This window comes from Xenopus laevis, chromosome 4L (assembly GCF_017654675.1).
Source record: "Xenopus laevis strain J_2021 chromosome 4L, Xenopus_laevis_v10.1, whole genome shotgun sequence".
NCBI classification, from domain to species: domain Eukaryota; kingdom Metazoa; phylum Chordata; class Amphibia; order Anura; family Pipidae; genus Xenopus; species Xenopus laevis.
Genome location: NC_054377.1, coordinates 125,848,513 through 125,874,332, shown reverse-complemented (window position 1 = coordinate 125,874,332; position 25,820 = coordinate 125,848,513). Strand labels below are relative to the sequence as shown.

General features: G+C 39.7%; 1 protein-coding gene across 1 annotated transcript in view; it reads right to left on the bottom strand.

Moving 5' to 3' along the window:
* The window catches only part of LOC108714595 (guanine nucleotide-binding protein G(i) subunit alpha-2), a 56,446-nt gene that overhangs the window by 12,438 nt on the left and 18,188 nt on the right, over positions 1-25,820 (bottom strand). The window contains exons 2-4 of the mRNA XM_018258962.2: positions 5,276-5,318; positions 3,618-3,759; positions 647-807 (exon numbers count right to left, since the gene is read on the bottom strand). Of these exons, the coding sequence (XP_018114451.1) occupies positions 647-807; positions 3,618-3,759; positions 5,276-5,318 (346 nt within the window). The remainder of the gene's footprint in view (positions 1-646; positions 808-3,617; positions 3,760-5,275; positions 5,319-25,820) is intronic.

Genomic DNA, 25,820 nt, shown 5'->3' with positions numbered 1-25,820 from the left:
GTATATCCAGATGTTCTGTAAAATATAATGGTTCTACATAAAGGATAGTAATAGTAGAATATATCTGCTGACAGGTGAGGTGAGGCTGGCCTTGAATGGGGTGTACGCTGTACAGCTGTTCCCAGTCTAAGCCTTAGGCTATGGGTTCTTGCATATATTCTCTGCAGATGGAGACATTTTGGGACTGAAAAAGTACCAGTAACTGCACTGTCACCCATTTCACATTCCATGGGAGGTGGCAGTAACAGTTTTATAGATCCATGTCTGGTTAAAATACGCCAGTATGCTCTATACAGCCTCAGGGCATTACAAATCTTATGTCTGACCGTCCATCAAGCTTAGTTGCATTTAGATGCAATGAAAAATTCAGGAGCATTATTCGCTGCTGAACAAAACCCACACTATATATCTAAGATACAGTCTGAGCTCAGCTATGTGGGAATGATAAACAGCTGCAGTTGTGTTGCTGCAAAGCTAAACACACAGATACAGTGCAGTGGGTACCAACTCCGGCCTCTCATTCCCCTAATGGCCTCACAGCTATGATTACCAGGATGAATATCATTGTCTCCTTTGAAACACAATGCCACTGTTGTAAAGCACATCAGAAAGGGATGAACATAAAACCATGGATGACACTACTTACTATGCGGCGGAATCATTGAGCTGATATTCGCGGGATCGGCTAAAGCAGGCTTGCACCCCTGGGTCGGCCCAGAGTCTGCGAATAACCCCAGACAGGTCTTCCGGGAGTATACCCTGTTCTTCTGCAGTGCTGGAGAGAGCAAATAACTGCCTTGCATCGTCCTGTGGGTAAAGAGCAGCAGGGTTCATTGAAACAATTGAAGATATTATGAAAGAGTAACAGTAGTAATAGACTTCCAAGAACAAACTCCTACCAGGGGCGAAACTCTGAATGCTTATAATTAATTTTCACACTGAGGGGCAGATTTATTGAAAATTCGAATTCTCAAATTTTTTTTATGGTCAAAACTCTCAAAATCAAATTGTGAATAGTCCAAAATGTATCAAACCATGGTGGCCCTTTAAAAATTCAAATTTGACTATTCGCCGCCATGTTTATGGAAGAGGTCTAGCGACCATTGTGAAGCTGTTACTAGCCTTCCTGACATTCAAGTTTTTTGGGAGAAAAAAACAAGATTCGAGTTTAGTCTAATTAGATTTTCTTTCAGATCAGTAATATTCGTTCGAGTTTTAGATATTCAATTTTTATAATAGATAACCCCGCCCCCAATCGGATTTCGAGTATATTCAAATTTATTAGAATTCCAAATTCGACCTTTGATAAATGTGCCTCTATGTTGCAGTAAGAGACAGATTAAAAACCTGTGCTTAAGCTGGCCATAGACTCAAAGATCCGATGATACGAATCTTCGATTCGTATGATTTTCGGACCGTGTGTGGAGAGTCCCGGCATGTTAAAAGATTTCTGTCGGCTGCCGATAATTTCTCTGCATGTATTACCGATTGTACGATTTTCAGTGGGAGACTGTCACCAGCTTTGTCTGACATAACTTTTGAACGATTGCTGTCAGGGGCAGAACATCGGCTTATCTGTTCTTTTACTACTTTATTTAAACTGATTAGGTCTAGGTTAGGTCTATGGCAAGCTTTAGAGTGCAGCGTACTACAGCAGCTCAGTATCATGATACAGCCAAATCATCATTAAATATTGCTGCCTACTCATCATCAATGTTAGATACATAAACATTGTTATATACAAACCAAGCTGGTTTGTATATATATATCAATCATTTATTTTGTTCACCATGGAAAAGAGAAGATCATAGATGGAGCCAGCACTTGGGCACCACGGATTACTCTAATAAGGGTGCTGCCTCACAGATGCTGGGTGTCAATTAGATTACACTGGCCCTCTGTGCAGCTTGATCAGCTAATTGACTCTCCTATCAGATCATGTCTGTGTCACCCTGTGCTAGGAGGCTTCAGGGACAAGGAAACAGCTAATCCACAGCTTGCCTTGTAAAGTGGGTACGTCACTGTTCTGCACCACAGCATGTGAATGGACAGATGCTAATGGGTTAAACCCGCAAGTCTTAATAAGTCACTGGTACAGGTTCAGCACAGTATTGTTACAGTGTCTATGAATGGTGTTGTTGCCCACATGATGTTACTGAGCCCAGTCTGCCCAAAATATACCTACTGTGAGGCTGTACAGATTCCAGCACGGTTCTGCACAATCTATTTTCCTAACCATATAAGGGGTGAATGGTGGCATATATGATAAATTGAGGGGCTTCATGCCCTGGAGGGTAGAAATTGAAGGATTCTCGGAACACAAGAATGTATATCCAGGCACTTCAATGTATGTTAATACATAATAGGGGTCATTTAAAGCTGCAAGCACAGTTGTGTCATTTGCGTGTAAAACCTTTACTCGGTAAAGGTACTTGAGTCAAAAGTTGTTCTTTGCACTTTGTATAGTTGCGCTCACCAACCGGAGTTGGAAAACTTTCAGTGCAACCGTGTCTGAATTACATCTATTGCATAACAATTATGTTAATTTCAACACATCGGCTGCAGATGCATCAGTCATGCCCCCCACCGCCACGATGACGCCACTGGAATTCTGTATAAAAAAACATGCTGATTGCATTCAAGTTTCACTTTGCGCATTGCACTTGCGGTCATAAATGACCCCTAATATATAGCATTACTCTACCTTTTATTTTATTGGGGCAAGTTTTACCTTTTTTATTTAGAACTGTGTAATTTTAAAGTGGCGGAACAAGGGTCTATGTAAGTAGCAGTCTCGGGCCTTCCCAACCAATCTATGGCCAAATATCGTACAGACAACCTTGCATTAGGCATGGACCACATTGGTGCCAAACAAGTGACTCTCTAAGTGTATTGCCAGCTCAAGTCTAAAGGCACATGAGGCTGTGCATCAGCTTTTTGCAGTCTGTGTTTTCTTAAAGAAGAAGGAAAGGTACTGAGGCAGTTTATTGCCAATAGATTAGTCACAATAGTGCAAGCTATAACATTGCATTTATTCTGCAGAATGCTTTACAAGACCTGAGTAAACAGCTCTAGAAGCTCTGTTTGTTTAGGATATCAGCTGCCATATTAGCTTGGTGTGACATCACTTCCTGTCTGAGTCTCTCCCTGCTCACTCATAGCTCTGGGCTCAGATTACAGCAGGGAGGGGAGAAAGGAGGGGGAGAGGGAGAGAGAACAAACTGAGCATGCTCAAGCCCTAGCCCTGGAGGTTTAAGCTGAAGTCTGATACAGAAACCAATGTGTACACAATAGAAGGAAAGAAATGCAGTGTTTCTTTTGATTACTTTTTATATCGACATTTCTGATAAAGCTTACTTAGTTTTAACCTTTCCTTTTCCTTTAACAGGCAAAGCCAATGTGCAGACTAGAAAAGGATGATGCACAGCCCTATGTGCCATTAACCTTACTTTATTTATCTGTTAAGTAAATGAGCCACCTGTTCCACCTAAGAAACCTATGTGATCTGAATATACACATCTGAGATGTGCTTACACATAGAACTTAGTTATGTCTGTGCGGGATGGAAGATAGAATAGCAGCTCATATACATACATGTAGAAATATATAACACATACCGCCCTGGCAGGGTCTCCAAAGTCAATCTTGAGGTTGCCCATGGCCTTAATAATTGCCATAATGGACTGGATGGTGTTACTGAAGACCACAGCCCGATACTGGCGGCACTCTTCTTCAGAATAGCCATCCTCGTGAATGATCCTGCAGAAACACAGTTATATTAGGAGGCTAATATATCATAGTTACATGTGCAAGAACTGTCTCCAAGCAGCAAAGCCTGCGTTGGCTCTGGGTGCAACAGAGAAATGATGTATTATATGCTCAGTGTCTGGGCGCCTGCACCTCATATACGGTAACAACCTCTATATACAAACACTGCAACATGACGGGTATGTATACATAATTCCCAGTGCCAAATCTATCAAGATAAACTAATGTATTGAGTTAAGATGCTGACAGATTAATCATTTATGTATCTAGTTTATGTATCTAGTTCTATGATCTTAGCCAGCGTCTAATGATCTTCTGAATGCCAAGACTTGGGACCACTAAACATCACTATGGACAGAGCAGGTCCAATGAAATTATTCTGTTTCAATTTAGATCAGAATGACCTGATTGGAAGGTGTGTCCGTGGTTTATATTTATACTGATCAAATGCATAGGAGGATGTGAACATTGCCTGTAGCCCAGTATGGAATTTGATAGTTCAGACCAGGCGTTCTGGGGGGAGCCCAAGATACTGAATCTCTGAAAGCTACAGGCAATATCAATTAATTTTAGAGTAATTCCATTAAATATCCAATCGTTCCGAATTCTGCAGGATTCTATTTCGATCCTTAATAAATCTGCCCCCTGGTCTGGTGTAATACAATATGCAAGACTCACAGGGGTATATTTATGAAAGAGTGAAGTTAGAGGTCGCCAAAGTCCTCTAGATTCAGGTTCCGACACTCTCCATTCATTTCTATGGGTTTTTGAAAGGCGTAGCTATCAAAGGATGAACTTTTACCCATTGATAAATAGTCTTTAAAAAATCTCATAGAAATTGTTGGTAATATGAAACTGCAACCAAGTTTTTTTTTTTTTTTTTTGCTGTAATCACAATTAGCTAGGTCAGTTATTTTAGAACAGTACATTGGGGCACTTTTGTGGATTTATTTACCACTGTGGAGCCACTAGTAATGTTACATCCCAGAAAGCTGCAGGTAGTAAGTGAGTGCTAAGTGCAGCATGTTGCTTCATTTCCCAATGGGCCATTAGAATAAGGGTTGTGTACAGGTGTTCCCTAGTGCTGAATAACTTGCAGATCTTTTTTATTGCTAAGGTGCAAACAGGGATGGATTTACATACTGAGCGCCCCTAAGCCCACCTCAGCTTGTTTCCTAGGTTCCCCTCCTTTGAGACGTGAACATTTCCATCATCAGGAAAATTTTTGAGATGTGAACATTTCCATCATCATTTTAAATTGTTTATAATTTTCCAGAGTACAGAAAAAGAAACACAGGAATAAAGTCCAGAAATAAATAAGTTACATGGCATGTTTTAACATACAATCTTCATAAGCTTATTCTTGATTAGCTGGTGTCCCGTTTTTACCCTCCTTTTAAGTAAAGTTATTTTACTAAAGCAGGTTTAGTCATTGACCTATGGTAATAGGCTGAGTTTCCTGATAAAGCCAATAAAAACATAAATATTGTACAAAGTGGGTTCTTACTTCATCTGCTTGACAATTGTGCTCTTTCCCGATTCACCTGCACCTGATTGAACACAAAGGAAAGCGTAGGTTAGAACAGTCCATTTACCACCATAATTGTATGCAGGTAAGGCTGTGACACAGACACAACTGGACGCAATGGATAACTCTATTACCTCTAAATGTAAGGCTTAGGCTGGTCAGATTAAAGTGTCATGCAGGGCTGTAACTAGGGGTAGGCAGAGTAGGCACGTGCCTAGGGCACAAAGCTAGGGGGGCACCAGGCACGCACCTTCTCTGCTTCTCCTACACCCTAGTCTGGTTCCCGCACGCAGCTCTAGCCGGTGTGTGCGTTTTTTTTGTGCACATGCATGCTGTTCCATTTGAGGTGCATTGTTCTTTTGCGCATGCACGCCCGTGGGGTGCTACGACCGGCTAGGTCACCTCGGGCGCCTGTCCTGGTTGGCCCAGCACTAGTGTCATGGGCCACCTTGTTGGGGGTTACTACAGGCAGGGGCGGATTAACACATTGGCTAGGCTAGGCTGAATCAGCATGGTACCGCTGGCTGTTCATGTGCACCACTGCTGGTCTCAGCATTAAAGATAACTTTAAATACGCCGTGTAAATATGCTAGCATCATGTGCCATTGCCTAAGCTTGAAACCGCAAGGGTATTTACACGGTGGTCGGCTTTTTTTTTTAAAAAAAAACAAACGTAGTGCAGACAACGCCGAAAAAAATGTGCTACCCTAGAAGGGTGGCCTGTGTTAAGTGTAGCCTAGGGTCCTCACATGTCCTTAATCCGCCACGGACTACAGGTATGGGACTGGTTATCCAGAATACTTGGGACCTGAGGTTTTCTGGATAATGTATGTTTCCATAATTTGGATCTTCATACCTTAAGTCTACTAGAAAATCATTTAAACATTAAATAAACCCAATAGGCTGGTTTTGCTTCCAATAAGGATTAATTATATCTTAATTGGGATTGAGTACATGGTACTGTTTTATTATTACAGATAAAAAGGAAATCAAATTTATAAAAGTTTGGATTATTTGTATAAAATGGAGTCTATAGGAGACGGCCTTTTCAGTAATTCTGAGCTTTCTGGATAATGGGTTTCCAGATAACAGATCCCATACCTGCACTATGATGCAAGCTGAGGCAAACGAATTGTTCTTGGACAGGAAAAAGTTAAAAGATGCCGTGTGCAAGGCACAGTTAACCCAAGGTAAGATCATAAATACTATTCATAATACACAATGTCATGGCCACAGAGCTAGAGCATGTATTTCTCACTGTTGCTATAAGAACACACTAAGGTTTGCCATGCATGAAGATATTAAAGAAGCAGAGATTAGTACGTGATCAGGCACAGTAAAGGTCTTTCTCTAGCTCAAAGTTGAAGAAGAGGGTAAGAACACTGAGCTAATTAGGCAGCCACACAAAAGACAAATCTGTTTTATAGAGAGAATGTTTTACATTTCCCAGGCAGGACAGTGTGTGTTACAGTTAAAGGGATACTGTCATGGGACAAAAATATTTTTTTCAAAACGCATCAGTTAATTGTGCTGCTCCAGCACAATTCTGCACTAAAATCTGTTTCTCAAAAGAGCAAACAGATGTTTTTATATTTAATTTTGAAATCTGACATGGGGCTAGACATATTGTCAATTTCCCAGCTGCTCCACGTCATGTGACTTATACTCTGATAAACTTCAGTCACACTTTACTACTATACTGCAAGTTGAAATGATATCACCTCCCCACCCCTCAGCAGCCTAACAGCAGACCAATGGGAAGGTAACCAGATAACAGCTTTCTGATACAAGATAACAGCCCCCTGGTAGAACAGCACTTAATAGTAAAATCCAGGTCCCACTGAGACACATTCAGTTACATTGAGTATGAGACATAGCAGCCTATCAGAAAGCAGTTCCATCCTAAAGTGCTGGCTCTTTCTGAAAGCACATGACCAGGCAAAATGACCTGAGATGGCTTCTACACACCAATATTACAACTAAATAAATACACTTGTTGGTTTATGAATGAAATTAAATATTGTTGAGTGAATTATATACAGTGTAAACAGTGTAATTTAGAAATAAAAAATACATCATAAAAATCATGACAGAATCCTTTTGCGAATCGAGTTCCTTAATCTTTTTCTCGTGGGACCCAGATTTAGTCTGGGAGTACGCTTCACAACCCAATACATGTCGTAGAATTAATTACATACCTGTCTAAACCCTATAGAATAGTAGGGCTGGATATGTCCCCACCGGTCGCCATTGGACAGCACTGATCTACCTCCGAAAGAAACGTTCATGTACAGCCCCTTTAAATCTCTGTCTATACTCATCTTTCTCATATATAAAATGAAACATTGCTCTAAATAAAAAAGAATAGGCCATATGCTAGTAATAAAAGCCAGAGTCAGGAAACTGCTTGGGGGAAAAAGGTTCTAAGCTAATGACTTTCATGTGTAATTTGGTGGAATGATAGAATATAAAGCACCACTAGAAATTATTAGCTGCCTCAATGGTTTCATTGAAGCCCTGAGATGTATTTCCACTGCATGATAAATGATAATGGGCTTCCATCATGTATGTATCTAGAAAGCAACCCTTGTATTTAGTACCATTTTACAGAAGAGGTCTGGTAAACATCCAAGTGACCTTTTGTCCTTTTATACGTTAATAAAAAACAACTTATTTGACTTAAGGTTAGTATGTTAGAAAGTGTGTCCTTTTTTTTTTTACTTCTTTTGACCATTTTCAAACTGTTACCTACACTTTGTCACAATTATCTGATCATCTAAGACGGCAAGTGATAATCTGATTAGGTAAAAACCTTTATCACTGCAGTATCATTTCTCCAAGCCATTTATCATAACTGCACAGCCCAATAAACCGCCAACTTAATTTGCCGGCAGCTTATATCTGCTCGTGTATGGGGGCCTTAAAGGGATTCTGTCATGATTTTTACGATGTCGTCTTTATTTCTAAATTACACTGTTTACACTGCAAATAATTCACTCTACAATATAAAATGTCATTCCTGAACCAGCTAGTGTATTTTTTTAGTTGTAATATTGGTGTGTAGGTGCATCTCAGGTCATTTTGCCTGGTCATGTGCTTTCAGAAAGAGCCAGCACTTTAGGATGGAACTGCTTTCTGGCAGGCTGCTGTTTCTCCTACTCAATGTAACTGAATGTGTCTCAGTGGGACCTGGATTTTACTATTGAGTGCTGTTCTTATATCTACCAGGCAGCTGTTATCTTGTGTCAGGCAGCTGCTATCTGGTTGCATTCCCATTGTTCTGTTAAGATTTCTGGGGGGAAAGGGAAGGGTGATATCACTCCAACTTGCAGTACAGCAGTAAAAACTGAAGTTTATCAGAGCACAAGTCACATGACTGGGGGCAGCTGGGAAACTGACAATATGTCTAGCCCCATGTCAAATTTCAAAATTAAATATAAAAAAAAAATCTGTTTGCTCTTTTGAGAAACCGATTTCAATGCAGAATTCTGCTGGAGCAGCACTATTAACTAATTTATTTTGATTTTTTTTTCCCATGACAGTATCCCTTTTAGAAGTTGAAAAGCACCAACGTGTTCAAGAATGGTTCACCTTTAAGTTCACTTTTAGTATGTTATATAATGGCCAGTTCTAAGCAACTTTTCAATTGGTCTTCATTCTTTTTTTTTTTTTTTTATAGTTTTTTTAATTATTTGCTTTCTTCTCTTCCTTCTCTTTCCAGCTTTCAAACGGAGGTCACTGAACCCATCTAAAAATAACAAATGCTCTGTAAGGCTACAAATGTATTGCTGTTGCTACTTTTTATTACTCATCTTTCTATTCACACTCTCTTCAATTCATATTTCAGTCTCTTATTCAAATCAAGGCATGGCTGCTAGGGTCATTTGGACCCTAGCAACCAGATTGCTGAAACTGGAGAGCTGTTGAATAAAAGGCTACATTTTTGCATCTACTAGTGGTATTAGAATAGTAAATAGGCCCAGAGTATTTTTCTTTCTTTTTTTTCAGCATGGGTAGATTCGGAAATCCAGCCAAAGTCGAAGAAAATGGATGACACAGGACACTAAAAAGCCTTGTGTGTGTCAGAAGCCTGTCTGTTACTCACTGACCCAACCTTCTCATAGCAAAGCACAGAGATAGGAAAAAAACAGGCCTGCCTGCCAAGTTCTTGAAACTGTGTACATTTTTCCAAGCAGCAGTTTTATAACAGCTCGGCCTCACGAGAGAACCTACTACTGAAAACCCTCAATGTTTTATCATGAATCAGAGGTTACAATAATCGTTCTAATACAGCCTCGACTGCAGCAGGAACACTACTAAAAAATATGCTACAAAAAGGAATTATAAAGAGAGGGTAATTATGTATTATACTATTGTAGATTAGAATTGTGTATCTGTAGAACAGTACTCTATGGCATGGAATTCTACTGCAAGAGACAAATGAAAGTTAATGGTACGAAGGAAACTGTGAAGTAAATACATGTACTGCACTGTAATTTAAAAATATATCAATTCTATAAAGGTAAAAACATTATGTGGGCGTTGGCTGTGAATATGAACATAGCAGTCATTTGTATCACATTATTAAAAATACAAAAGCAAAAAAATTTTGATACATTTTACTGTTACATTTAAACGCCTGGAAAATAATTTTTTTCTTAAGCAATATTGCGAAAAGCCGTCCCTTTCTTTCACCTGCTACAGCCAAGATGCTCATGCATGCTCTCATCCTATCCCAATTAGACTACTGTAACCTTCTACTAACTGGCCTCCCTAACTCCCATCTCTCCCCTCTACAGTCTGTATTAAACACTGTTGCAAGAATTATCCTCCTCTCCAAAAGACCCTCCCCTACTGAAGTCCTTATCATGGCTTCCTATAAAACAGAGAGTAACTTATAAACTCCTCCTCATAACCTTCAAAGCCCTTCATTCCTCAGCACCTAATTACATCTCATCTCTTGTCCCTCTATATGTTCCTGGCCAAAAACCTCCGCTTGGTTGCACCCCCCACTACTACTGCTGTTTCCCGCATCAAACCCTTCTGTTTTGCTGCTCCTTATAATTGGAATGCCATTCCTGAATATTTCTAGAGAGAATCCTCCCTCAATGCCTTCGGATCTAAACCAAAAGGGGTATATTTATCAAAGAGTGAAGTTAGAGGTCGCCACAGTCCTCTAGAGTCCGCCAATCTCCATTCATTTCGATGGGTGTTTTAAAAGAGTATTTATCAATGGGTGAAAGTTCATCTTTTGATACATCCACCTTTCAAAATCCCTTAGAAATGAATGGAGAGTGGCACTCTAGAGCAGTGACCCCCAACCAGTAGCTCGTGAGCAACATGTTGCTTTCCAACCCCTTGGATGTTGCTCCCAGTGGCCTAAAAGCAGGGGCTTATTTTTGAATTCCAGGCTTGGAGGCAAGTTTTGGTTACATAAAAACCAGATGTACTGCCAAATATAGCCTCCTGTAGGCTGCCAGTCCACATAGGGGCTACCAATAGCCAATCACTGCCCTTATTTGGTACCCCAGGAACTTGTTTCATGCTTGTGTTGCTCTCCAGCTCTTTCTACATTTGAATGTTGCTCACGGGTGAAAAAGGTTGGGCACCCCTGCTCTAGAGGACTGTGGTGATCTCTAACTTCACTCTGATAAATATACCCCAAAGACTACCTCTTGGGGCACCTGGATAACACTTGAACTTGGGAAATGGCACATATTTGAGTGTAATGTAGTGTCACCCATTGTAACTTACAGCACTTAATATCCATATGATTTATTTCTGTGTGTTACCCTCCAATTTATACTGTAAGCTCTACAGAGCAGGGACCTCCATCCTTTTGCCTCCTTGACAATAAGCACTTAATATGTATTATAACTATACTTTATATTTATGTGTATTGTATTTTTATACTTATTTGTACTTATTATTGTAATGATAACCCCTAGAGGAGCGCTATACAAATTAGGGATGCTCCGAATCCACTATTTTTGATTCGGCCGAATCCCAGAATCCTTGGTGAAAGAATTGGCTGAATACCGAACCGAATCTGAATCCTAATTTGCATATTCAAATTAGGTGCAGTAAAGGAAAAAGTAGAAATAAATTCTTCGTTTGTGACGAAAAGTCATGTGATTTGCCTATCCGCCCCTAATTTAAATATGCAAATTAGGATTCAGATTCGGTTTAGCCAGTCTCAAGGATTCAGCCGAATCTGAATCATGCTGAAAAAGGCCAAATCCTGGCTGAATCCCGAGCCGAATCTTGGATTTGTTGCATCCCTAATACAAATAAAAATTATACATACATACATACATACATAATCAGATTTAGGGCCTACACCTGGAGCATTTGTAAAAACTAATTGCCCTTTATATATGTTTTTTAACAGGTTGGTTGAGGGGGAAGGTGGATCCTAATCAATATGACTGAAGATCACTTGGTACAGAGATGTTCATATGGCAACAAAGCACAAGTTGGGTTATTGAGTTACAGAACAGTAAGATAAGAATCTAACAATGGAATTCCAGAAGCATACATACTACACGTAGGGCTATGGCATATGACACCGTTATTTGTGTCGGCAAACCCACCACTTTGCACCCGTCAATCGATTGCCACTGACATGAAAGTGAAGCGGCGCAGGTCACTCTACACAGGGCATTATCGCTGAAAATCAGATGGCGGAATAGCAGTCAGTGCATGATCCAAACAGCAGCATCAGCCACATAATAGTATCATAAAACTGCAATTATATGGTCATTCCTCCTACAAGGAGCAAGTCTTATGTTACTTACCATATAGATCAGGGTTACTGGTTGGCCTATTTTTCAGCCCTTACTTTGGGTCATTTGAGTCTCTCCTGACACCTACAGAGTAATGGCCTGATATCACTAATTGCTAACTAACTGCTAATTAGGTTTATGGTAAGGGACTTGGGTGGCGGCTGTTTTTCTCAGTGTATTTTCTCCTAGGAAAAGAACACACCGGCACATCATGGGTAATGCTAGCAGGAAAAGCCTTGCTCGTTTCTTGCGGATGCAACGTTTCGGGGACATAACCCTTTTGTCAAGCGTGCTTGACATAGGGGTTACGCCCCGAAACGTTGTATCTGCTTGACAAAGGGGTTATGCCCTGAAACGTTGCATCCGCAATAAACGAGCAAGGCTTTTCCTGCTAGCATTACCCATGATGTGTCGGTGTGTGTTCTTTTCCTACGTTGTATTTGAGGCAGCCAATTCCTCTAACGATGAGCACCTGGGATTTACGTTTATCTGGATGGCCAGGGTGTGCGAGGGTCATCTTTCCCTTCTCCATTGTATTTTGTCCTCCCAGCAAGGCAGATCTTTTTTTTTTTAAAGAGCCTTCACACTATAGAATCTTCACACTATAAACCAGACATATACATATGGTGACAGTATAAAAATATATGACCCTGTATGCCTCCTAAGGTATTTGGAAGAGCCTTGGTGGAAAACCAGATAGTAAAAAATTTCAGCTGATTAAAGCAAAAAGAAGAATTTCTAATCTTGGTCAGTACAGTGCTGATCAATAACAGTGAAAAGTGGGTGATCTGATACATGTTAAAAATATCAATTGTTGGCTAAAAATACATTCATGGATGTAGCAGAAGCCGGATAAATTACACTGATCAATGTGATCTTTTTGCCCTTTCTCTTTTAATATATATTTATATGTTTATATATAGAGATATCAGTGAATGGAGTGCTATTGATTGGCGGCTGCTTCCAACACTCTCCTGTGCATGAGAAGGAGAAGAAATGCAAGAAGATCACGTGTTGCTCCTACAGAAATAACCATGATTATAACCACAATATACCCCAAGCTGGTGCTCCTGCTTGCTGAAAACTACACTGGCCTGGGGTATCAGGTAAGTGATTATAATCAATGGGGGTTGACTAACATCTGGCACCCCAAGTGATTTCACTTTTCCCTTAAGAAAGTATGATGCATGCATAATGTATTAGATTGTAAGCTCTAATGAGCCGGGCCCTCTACCTCTTTGTTGATCAGCATTTGTGTGCTTGATGTATAACCTTTTCTACTGCATGGAACTGCAGAATGTGCTGAACTGTACATGCTGCCACTTTATAAATATGTGTTTATAATAATGGGATTGGTGACAGAACTTCCTGGGGAGCAGGGGGGTGCAACTCATGCGGCATCAGCACAGCTGCAATGAGGAGCGTTGGTCCATAAGGAGAGAAGGAGGGGGATCAGTGCAAATTTTTGCAGCTGTTCTTAGTTTATCTTAGACCACTGGGATGATGGTTTATTATTTTATGTGTGTGTGTAAATATATATCAGAAGGAGGCTCGCACTCACAGGTCTTACAAAGAAATAATGGTGTTTATTAGTCAAAAATAAGAATTAACATTATTATAAACACCGTTATTTCTTTGTAAGACCTGTGAGTGCGAGCCTCCTATCCAGACAGACATATATATATATATATATACACACACACACACACACACACACAAATACAAGTCCTCTGCAATCAACCCATTATCAATATATTTAAGACAGAGACATTTTGTGCTGCTACTGAAAAATGCCTTACCCTTTAAAGAAAACAGGGATTATTTGTCCATATATTGCAATATGTTTAAGCTGGCCAACTACGTCATCCCATATCTGGCCAGTCCTACGCTCAATTTTCTTCTGATTCATTAAGAAAAATTGAGCATAGGACTGGGATATGGGATGACTATAACGTAGTTGGCCAGCTTAAATATATTGCAACTACAGGGTTGTTCACCTTTGAGATGACTTTTAGTATAATGTAGAGAGTAATATTCTGAGATAATTTGCAATTTGTTTTCATTTTTTATTATTGAAGGTTTTTGAGTTATTTAGCTTTTTATTCAGCAGCTCTTCTATACGCAATCTGGTAACTAGGGCTCTAATGACCCTAGCAACCATGCATTGATTTGAATTAGAGACTGGAATATGAATAGGAGAGGCCTGAACAATAACAATACATTTGTAGCTTTACAGAGCATTTGTTTTTTTTTCGAAGGGGAAAGCGACGCCCATTTGAAAGCTGCAAAGAATCAGAAAAAGACAGATAACTATAAAACCATAAAAAAATAAATAATGAAAATCAATTGAAAAGTTGTTTAGAATTGGTCCTTCTATAATATAATAAAAGTTACTTTAAAGGTGAACCACCAACATTTGATCTTTCCCCAAAAAGTCTTAAACAGTTAAAAGAAGACAGAGGAGTGGGGAGGAAACATGTTTAAAATCTTGAGAGTGGCCGAAACCACCAGGCAGCCACCTCCCAGAATGTGACACTGCTGGGGAAGTAATGAGCAGCAATGTCATGTAACGAAGAAGAGGATGTCAGTGTAACAATGCAGGATGTGTGAGCCCATAAACAGACAGCCCTCCCTCACCGAACCCCTCGGTCTTATGCAATAAACCAAAACGCTCTATTTTATGCCGTTTTACTGGATTCCGAGGTTTATGAACTCCGTCCTCTTATGCGCTGTGTAAATAAAGAGAGACGGATTTGATGTGATTACTGCCTGTGTGAGTTCGACAAAAAAACAACCAAACAAGATTTTTTTTTAGAGGAACAGACTTTCCAGTTATTTGTCTCTAGTATTTCTTAATAATTGTTTATTTGCAACGCAAAGGGACACCTCTCTTTTTAACCTGGAGGTCTATGTTTTAATGCAGTGAGGCTGTATGACGTAGAGACTCATATTCTGAGACAATTTGCAATTATTTTTTATTACTCGTTATTTAGCTTTATATTCAGCAGCTCTTCAAGTTGCATTTTAAGCAATCTGGTTGCTAAGGGTCCAAATTACCCTAGCAACCATTCACTGGTTTGAATAAGAGACTGGAATATGAATAGGGGAGGACCTGAATAGAAACATGAGTAATAAAAAAAAAAAAAAAAGAGCAATAATAGAACATTTGTAGTTTTACAAGGCATTTGTTTTTAGATGGGGACAGTGACCTCGTTTGAAAACTGGAAAGAATCAGAAGAAAATGGCAAAGAATTAAAAAAAAAAAAACACTAAAAATAAATCACGAAGACCAATTGAAATTTAGACATTTTATAACATACTAAAAGTTAACTGAAAGGTGAAGCACCCCTTTAAGGAGCGAGGGCAGGAAGCAGAGGTCCTTCCTGAGCCGCACCCTGTTAACTGCAGCCTGCACACAAACTGGGTGGAGAAAAAGAGATACGAGGAGGGGTGTCAGAATATCGAGACGTCTGCCACTTCTGCAAAAATCTAAACACAAAGTCAAGTCAAGACTGGGGTTTATTAACACCACCAATTCAGTTTCACGTTTAAGGCTTAATGGTCACATGGTCACTGTACCCCAGATATGTTCAACAGCTTTCAATCAACAACGGACATCCAGCACAAGATATTTCTACTATTTAGTTACCCATATAAAATATAAAATGAATGTGTTGGCAATAGGAGAGCAATAAAAATCTTCAACTTTAAACGACTGCTCTTGTAAAACGAAAAAGTTGTAAATTGTGCCTCCAAACACCCTTATAAACTCCTTTGGCTCCAAGCAACCAATGCTCAGAAAGTGTATTTTATTGGGGATTCCCAGAAGTCCCCACTGTACTCTCTGATATGAAAAGATGGCCAGTAGCCACATGATCTTTTAAACATAATATTTTAGGGCAGGCACACGGGCAGATTCGGGGAGATTTAGTCACCTGGCGACTAATTTCCTCTTCTTCGGGGGCGACAATCTCCCCGAACTGCCTTCCACCTGCTATAATGAGAAAACGCCAGAAGGAAAAAACTTCTGGCGACTTCGGAAATCGAAGTGCTGCGAGTGCATTGCCACAGGCGATTTTTCATTTAACAAGGGAAGGCAGTTCGGGGAGATTGTCGCCCAGAAGAAGAGGCGATTAGTCTCCAGGTGACTAAATCTCCCCGAATCTGCCCGTGTGCCCCTGCCCTTAAAGTGGTTGTTCGCTTTTAAATTAACTTTTAGTATGATGTAGAGAGTGATATTCTGAGACAATTTGCAATTGGTTATTTTTGTTATTATCTGTGGTTTTTGAGTTGTTTCGCTTTTTATTCAGAAGCTTTCCAGTTTACAATTTCAGCAACTGGTTGCTAGGGTTCAAATTACCCTAGCAACCATGCATGGATTTGAATATGAGACTGGAATATGAATAGGAGAGGCCTGATAGAAAGAGGAGTAATAAAAAGTCGCAATAGCAACACATTTTTAGCCTTTCAGAGCATTTTTTTCTCAATGCCGGAAAGATTCAGAAGGCAGTGGCAAATAATTCAAAAACTATAAAAAAAAAAAAAAAAAAACGAAGGCCAGTTGAAGAGTTGCTTAGAATTAGCCATTCTATGATAAACTGGTGAACCACACCTTTCAAGAGACTGTTTGTGTTCACAAAACATGTTGTCTTTAAATAGTAAACCATGAAAAATGACTTATTTCAATTGCCTTTTTTTTACCAGCAATGTACTAATTAAAAATGAATTTGTTTTGACTTTCCTCCCCTCTCATGTTTCCTAGCATTAGCTCAGAAAACCTGACTCACTAGAGTATTTAATGCATTAGTTACCATCAGTCAGATACATAGTAGCATCAACAATCTGACACATAAGGGCAGAGACACACTTGAAGAAGTCGCCCCAAAGAAGAGATTTGTTGGCGGGCGACTAATCTCCCCAAATTGCCTCGTGTGTCTCTACCCTAAAGGTGGCCATACTCTATAACAGGGTTCCCCAATCTTTTATACTCGTGAGCCACCAGATTAAAATGTAAAAAGAGTTGGGTAGTAGTGATGTGCAGGTTGGGATTTCCCCGACCTGCACCCGAACCTAACCCGCCGTCCCTTAGCCCGCGCCCTCCCTCATCCGACTTCCAGGTTCCTTTTATGGACCCATGCTGCCCCGCTGATGATGTCACAAAAGGGGTGGGGCAAGCAGGCGCAACGTCTATAAAAGAAGAACCCAGAAGTCGGAAGCCGCCAACCCACGGGTTTCAGGCCGGCCCGCACCTCACTATTGGGGAGCAACACTAGAATGAAATAAGTTCCCTGGGGTGCCAAATAAGTGGTGTGATTGGCAATTTGGTAGCCCCTATGTGAACTGGCAGCCTATAGGATGCTCTGTTTGGTTTTTATACAACCAAAACTTGCCTCCAAGCCAGGAATTCAAAAATAAGCACCTGCTTTGAGGCCACTGGGAGCAACATCCAAGGGGTTGGTGAGCAATTTATTGCTCACGAGCAATTGGTTGGGAACCACTGCTCTATAAGTTCAGCTGTATGGCGAGGTTGAAAAACTAGTGAATCTTTCCTCAATATGCCCACCAAAGGCAGGCCGATATTGGGCTAATCAGATCTTTAGGCTCTAGGGCCAAACAACTAGATTACAATGGTGGCAATGGGCGCCGAAGAGACAAGGACCACATCATCTAGCCAATGCAGTTTTCGTTTGCAAGGGAAAATCAAACCTGTCCTATTGATATCTGGCCAGACATCGATCGGAGAGGCCTGTCCGAACGCCCTATACACAGGCAGATAAATTGACAAATCAGTCTAAAGGACAGAATGGCAGATCTTTTGGTTGGGAGGGAATGCCCTGAAGAGATGGAAGCGGCTGCCTCTATCATATGTATCAATTCATGTATCAAATTGTACCAGTTTAAAAACTGCTGTTGGGAAACAGGAGAGGGTAAAAATGTAACAAATTAATTTTTTGGAAGACAGATGGCAGTTTCACGCTGGCAAAAAAGGCTAATAATTCATAAACCGTAAAATTCAGGGATGCTTAGACTAAACCCCTCGGCAACCTACTGAAAACGTTATCAGCAGGCAAGTTCCCCTTTAATTTTTTCCCCTGTTTTTGTTACAAAATTACAGTAAATGCTGTACATCTTTCTGACCTAGTTTATGATGACGGTGACAATAATGCAATACTTGTGGTTTAGTTATATGAAGTTTGAGCGAGACACGTCCCTCTGTATATCTAATTTTGTTGCTGAATGCAGGGATACAGTAAAATAAAAGATGTATGTATTAACATACTGTGAAATTACAGTATATTCCTTGCTGTGTAACGGGCTCTCAAATTGGGCCTCAATGAAGTGGTTCCCCGGACTGGTGTTTTTTTTTTAACACAAGGGGAGCACTGGCCAGGTATAAAAAGTAAACAACTGTATTCAATGGGGGATGTCTAACAAATTGTCATTCACAGTAAATGTCACTTTCCTTATCCTTTAATGGGTTTTATTTCAAGCACTGAGATAGTTTGAAGCCTGGAATAATTTGCTTTGAATCATTGAGCTCTGGACAGGCTAAGAAATCCAACAAAATATATTAAATGCAAAACTATTTGCTACAGAATGCACAGTAGTACTTTCCGTTCTTAAGTCAATCGGCAAGGGAACAGTAGGACTGTACTAAGTCATAATGTACTAAGTTCTGAATTAACATGGACTGTGTTCACAGAAATAGGAGGTGCCTTTCTCTGTACCACAGTTATTATTATTAACATGTATTTTTAGACGGCCAAAATATTGAGCAGCGCTGTAAAATAAATGTGTTTATACAAGGAAATATGCATAGAACATACAGAGTTCCATACATAATGAGCAGTACCAGTACAAAAAGTGAGGAATGCCCAGTTCAAAAGAGCTTACAATCTAAAGGCGAAGGGTATGAGACACAAGGTGTGGGAGTGGGCAAGATAAGAAATAAGCAGGTAAGAGATGTAGCATATAGTATTAAATTTGAGGGTAGACTTCTGTGGGATAACAAGGGTCATATTTATCATAGAGTGAAAACAAAGTTCACCGCAAACTCTAATTTCTAGGGGTATATTTAGCAAACAAACTCTATTTCTACATCTGATAAATATCCCATCAAAGTGAATAGAGAGCAGTGGAGGTCCCCTCTGGAGAACCCTAACCTATGCCCTTACACATACAGCTGCACGACCCAAACAGAACATGCAAGTATTAACCAGCAGCTGCAAATGACAAATCACTACGTGGCTTCAAAAGTTGCAGAGCTGCACATTTTCTTAGAAGGGATAGGAGAGTAATCTTTTTAAACCTGGACACAACTCTTTTCTTCCTCATTTCTATCTGAACTTCCTACTTTTCACTGCCTTGACTTATTTAAGGGAGGGGACTAATTATGAGTTAGTGTGCGGCACAAGAAAGATGCTGTTGTAAATTTAAAGTCATAATTCACACTGAATGTAACATGAGTGACATCTTTTCAATTATTTGCCTACCTATTCTACCTAAATGTTATCTAGTTGCTGGGGTCACTTACCCCAGGAACCAAAGATACTTTGCTCTGTGAGGCTACAATTCTATTGTCTGCAATTATATTATCTGCTATTCATTTTCCAGTCTCTCATTCACACCACTGCCTGGTTGCCAAGATAAGCAGGTAGCAACCAGAGAGCTGCAGAACAAAATGTTAAATAATTCCCCACACAAAAAAGTAAAATGAGAATGAATAGTAGATGTAATTGACATCTTACTTGGGGGGGGGGGGGTGCAAAGTACCATTAAGCTGAGGCTTAATTTATATATTTGTCCCCAAGGCCTATTAGCACTTTGAAGTAGGGATGCACCAAATTCAGGATTTGGTTAGGGATTCGACCTTTTTCAGCAGAATTCAGATTCAGCCGAACCAAATCCAAACCCAAATATTCACATGACTTTTCAGCACACAAACAACATTTTTTAGCTGTATAATGTGCGCACGGTTCTCTTTCCCCCTAATTTACATATGCAAATTAGGGGTCGGATTCAGTTCGGGATTCGCCCAAATCATTCACAAAGGATTTGGGATTCGGCCAAATCCTAAAAAAGTGGATTCGGTGCATCCCTACTTAGAAGTTAATTACAACTTTCCTGTTCCTAAAGCAGTTTTGAGTCTCAATAGAGGGGAGTATTGCAGGGCTAGGTGGGGAGGAAAAAGGCAGGGGTAAGTGCTAGGAACATTTATATAGGGACAGAGACACTATGGAAAGTGTTACTATCCCTTTAAGGTGAACTATCCCTTGAAGTCCAGAAATATAGCAATACAAACTCATGGGGAATGAATACAGGCCACTCATAAAAAATGACAATTGACACATTGTTTGCGTGTTTTTCAGATAACAACTGTGTAGGTATGTCCTACATGCTGCAGTTTCCAGAATCTACAATAGGAAGCAATCATCAACCACAAAGTTGCAAAGAAAAGTCCCCTGCACATCCACCACTTACAGTATTTTTAAGATATATACACAGGTTTTTATAATGTGAATTTGTGGTGGGTTTGTACCCACAGCTACATTTATGAGCACCAGCCACAAGGCTTCAACAGGTAAAATTCAGCTATAAAAAAAACCAGTCCAGGCTCATAAAAATGTTGTGATAGGTTTAATGATGCACTGAAGCCATCATTTTTTTTGTTTGGTTAAAAATACAAATCCCTTCAATAAAGACATGGCCCAACGCCCAACCAAATCTTAATTTGCATATTGACATTTGATACTCCTCCCAAACTGAATTATCTAATGAGATAATGCAAAAAGGGCAGAGATGGTGGATATGGTGCGCCCTTCAGGTGGCCATAGACTTAGAGATCCGCTCGTTTGGCGATGATGGGATCAGAATGCATCCGATACGGGTGGTTGGTCTGCCCACAGCTTTTATTGGCTCGTGTATGGGGGGGCCCTTTAGGCTATGGCCACACCATTCTCCACAGGCCTAGAATCCACTCTTTCACTGCTCCTTTCTCCTGTACTGCCTGCAGCCGGAAACATTACCTCTGCTTGGGTGCAGGAGACGCAATGGATTTCAGAGCGAAATGCGAAATCTCGAGTTTCGGCGCAAAATCTGCACCCAAGCAGAAGTAATGTTTTCAGGTGCAGGCAGAGCTGCAGAAGAGGAGAAGCGGGGGAGCGGATTCTAGACCTGCGTCAGATCCGTATGGTGTGGTCCTAGCCTTAAATATGTTGCCTTTTAACTGCAGGAGGCATATATAATGGTTTCGCATTAAAGTGGTTGTATACAGCCTTTTTCAACTTCAGTTCGATCAACAGGGCTTGTGCTGTACATACCTTTAAGGGTAAGGTCACACTGGGAGATTCGGAGAGACTTAGTCGCCTTGGCGACTAATTGCCTCTTCTTTGGGGGCAACTAATCTCCCCGAACTGCTTCCCCCTACTAGAATGAAAGATTGCCTGTGGCATGGCACTCATGATGCTTCGTTTTCCAAAGTCGCCTTAAGTTTCCTTGTGAGGCAACTTCGGAAAACGAAGCAATGCGAGTGCCATTCCACAGGCGATTTTGCATTCTAGCAGGCGGAAGCAGTTCGAGGAGATTAGTTGCCCTAACGAAGAGGCGATTAGTCGCCGGGCGACTAAATCTCCCCGAATCTCCCAGTGTTACCTTACTCTTACCTTTTTTGTTTAATTAAGAATTATCTATGGTTTTTGCTATTTCTGTCCTTAAAAAAGAAAAACAGTTTTTACTTTCTACTTCCTGTGCAATTTCCTGTTCTACTGGGTCACTGTTTGCAGAAGAGAAGCTGATAAAACAAAGTACCAATCAACAGATATGCCCCCAGTATAATGGGATGCTCCTCAGTACCAAGGCTGCAGTTTATGGTTTGTTTATACTCATTATCTCCCTTTGAACAAATAACCCTGTTTACAGGGAGAGGGGGGGAATGACTTTAGGGATATGAAAAATGCTTCTATTAATGCTCTTATAGCAAAGAAATCAGAAAATACTTCTTTTAATCAAAGGAATAGGCAGAATACATTTTCATTATCCTCAAAAGTCTTATTTATTGAGCTCATTGAGTGTACACTGCCTCTAAGTATATGTGTATTATTTTCCAAGTAAGGTTTTAACTTTTGCAATTGTTGCACAGTTGAATGTGCACGTTTTATATCATTATAATACACAAAAGCCGTGAATATCTTGTAAATTATATCCTTATAAACGGTGAGTAGTGATGTCATCAGTTATAAACGGTGAGTAGTGATGTAATTTCTGTCACATGACTCACTAAAATTTGTGTATTATAATTAATAAAGTACCCCCAGTTGTAAAATATGAGGATATTATAAGTAACCTCGGAGTTCCATGACCTGTATAAAAACACTCGGCCTTCGGCCTCGTGTTTTTATATGGTCATGAAACTCCTCGGTAACTTATAATATCCTTATATTTTACAAGAGGGGGTACTTTATTCACTATATCTTCACCATCATCACCAATTATCTGCATGAACAAATCCCTTCCAGGCATAAGCGAGCATCTCAAGATTATTTTTAGTGCATCAGTTCATACCTGCTCAGTATTATTAAGCGTCTACATATAGGACAACCCTGAGCTGAATCACATTTTTCATGTGGGGGCTGCCTAAATATGTACACGGAATATGCTAAAATATGGCATCTGTCATGTGCTGATTGGATATTAATGGATGGGATCTATTATTACTTGCAGAAAGCTCAAAAACATGGGAATGCTATTTCCCTTGCAGTCTATTTGAAGCAAACAATATTTCTTTTAACAATTTAACAATTTGAAGCAAACAATCTTGTTTTAATGATTTCCTTTTTTTTTAGTAAATAAAGTGTCAGGACATCAGGGAATGTGAGCGGCACCGATTCTATAACCAGATTTGTCTCAGTGTCCATTTAAAATGAATGACGTAGGAAGATACAGAAAGCTCTGTCTATATAAAATTTCGATGACCTACAAATTTGCGGATATTCCAAAGATAATGATACATATGATACAGTATACACAAGGATTTCAAAAAACTACAGGATTTCAGCCTGATGTTTCTTGTTCCAGTATCATATGGTATTGGAATGAAAACAATGGCTATTCTGTTCTTCTTATCATTTTTCTAGCACCGACACATTCATACATTATGTTTTAACTGATGATCCTTAGGTTACTATCTCTCTACTTATACTTACACGGAGTACAAAGAGAACAAAGCATAGCATGCCTGACTTGGTGACATGCCAGTGTTTCATACATCACAAGTTTCATGCAGCAATTCTGCACCTCAATCAACTTTGAACTGCAACTCTAGTATCCTCCTAGCAAAGGATATTTTTTCTCATGGGCTGTAAAGCACCCAAAGGTTCCAACCTGCTGTTAGACAGTAGGTCAAAATACAATAGCAGTCCATCTGTCAGTTACAGGCTTGGAGCTGCCGGCAGAACTGCACTGATCATATGCTTAGCACATATAATATATATATATAATATATATATATATATATATATATATATATATATATATATATATATATATATATATATATCTATATCTCTATCTCTATATCTCTATCTCTATATATATCTATATATATCTATATATATCTCTATCTCTCTATCTATATATATATATATATATCTGCATTTAGTGTGGTTAGATAGATGTGCCAATAAAGCATTTTGTCTTTTCACTAAGTACCCGTTAGAGATCAACAATGTTGGTATCTTTAGTAAAGCCATCAGTAATGGCCACAGTTTAACTGACCTGTTGTACCAAGAGACTGCTGCAATTTTGCTCTGGATCGACAGTATTGGATTAGTTATATGACATCCTAATTAGACTCCACTGGAAGATAAATTGCAAGTGCCACTTTATAGATTTGAGGAATTTGTTCCAATATATATTAAGCTGTCAGACCAACAGGCCTAAATCATTCTAGGTGACCACATAAGAATGCCCACCCTGCAGCAATCCAATTTATTAACCCATAGGTCATTGGGGAGTACTCAACGCATCTTTGAGCTGGCCTATGACCCAATAAACCATTAAATCCAACTAACAGCTGACTCAGGTTGTCATCAATTATTCTAAATATACAGACAATCCTGCATTTTAGCCAGTGCATGTGCATCCCACTCTGCTACAGACGTCTTTACTGCAATAACATTTTTGATTCCACAATAACCTTGCCTACACAATAGGTTAACAATTTAAAATGCATTCTAACACACTCATCTTTCCATAGCCTATTGTTATTAGGCCCATTTGCTGCAGGAACTACAGTATAAATGCTATAAATGGCCTAACCCCATCCGAGTCCGGCACAAAATACAAATGGAGCACTCTTTGACCAAATGGTGCTCTGGAATTCCAAACACAGGGTAGCATCTGTGAGTAACTCAATACTCCAATTTGGAACACAAACAGGTTATATTTTGCTTTTAAGGATTACAAAGGATTTGGGGCTGATAGATGGGGGATAGGTGTCAAGTGAACTACGCTTGATCGGTTTGCTTTTATACAGCAAACAATGCTCGTATTTCTGCACACAAGTGACAGCAACATTCTTCTGGGAAAAGTTCATCTTACACTTTATAAATGTGAAGTGTTGATGTGTAGCAGCACAAGTTATAGAAACAGTGTAAATTCATTATGAAGCTGATGTTACATTGAATAAATAAAACAATATGTGGGGGTATATGGTGAGTGAGTATGATGAGGAGCATCTCCTTGGCTTGGGAATATCGTGAGCTGCTCATACGAGTCTGTTTTGTCCTAAATAGTTGCTCTCATCCTTTCTGCAGAAACTGGTGGCCCAACAACTTTTATACTAACTGATATACATCAGATGCATCGTATACACAGACTGTGTCTTAACTACCACCCAAGGAACTGCAGGTCCCTCTTGCCTGTCCATTGTGATGCACAAACATCCCTTTTCCCCCCTGATCTAATTATTTACTTTTTAAGTTTTCCCCTATACATACTATTATGCCTTAAAGGTGTTGTTCACCTTTGAGATAACTTTTAGTATGATGTAGAGAGTGATAGTGAGATAATTTGCAATTGACTTTCATTTTTTATTATTTGTGGTTTTCGGGTTATTTCGCTTTTTATTCAGCAGCTCTTCAATTTACATTTTAAGAAATCTGGTAGCTAGGGTCCAAATTACCCTAGCAACCATGCGCTGATCTGAATAAGAGACTGGAATATGATAAGGAGTAGGCCCGAATAGAAAAATGAGTAATAAAAATTAGAAATAACAATACATTTGTAGCCTTACAGCCTTTTTAGAAGGGGTCAGCGACGCCCATTTGAAAGAAAGAAATAACACTATAAAAAATAAATAATTAAGACAAATTGAGAAGTTGCTTAGAACTGGCCATTCTATAACATACTAAAAGTTACCTTAAGGGCTCTTACTGACTAGCAGTTGTAGCTGCGCGTAGGCGCCGAACACAGGTTGAGACGCAACATGCTGCATTTTTCCTGCATTCGGCGCCTACACGCGCCTGTGTGAGTACAGCCCCATTGGAAAAAATGTAATGCATCTATTCCTGCGCTCCCCTGCGGCAGAACGCAAAAAAACGGAAAGCAGGGGAGCGCAGCTACAACCACTCGTCAGTAAGAGCCCTAAATGTGAACCACCCCTTTAAAGGAGAAGGAAAGGTTAAAACTAAGTAAGCCTTATCAGAAAGGTCCATCTAAATATACCAGTAAACCCCCAAAGT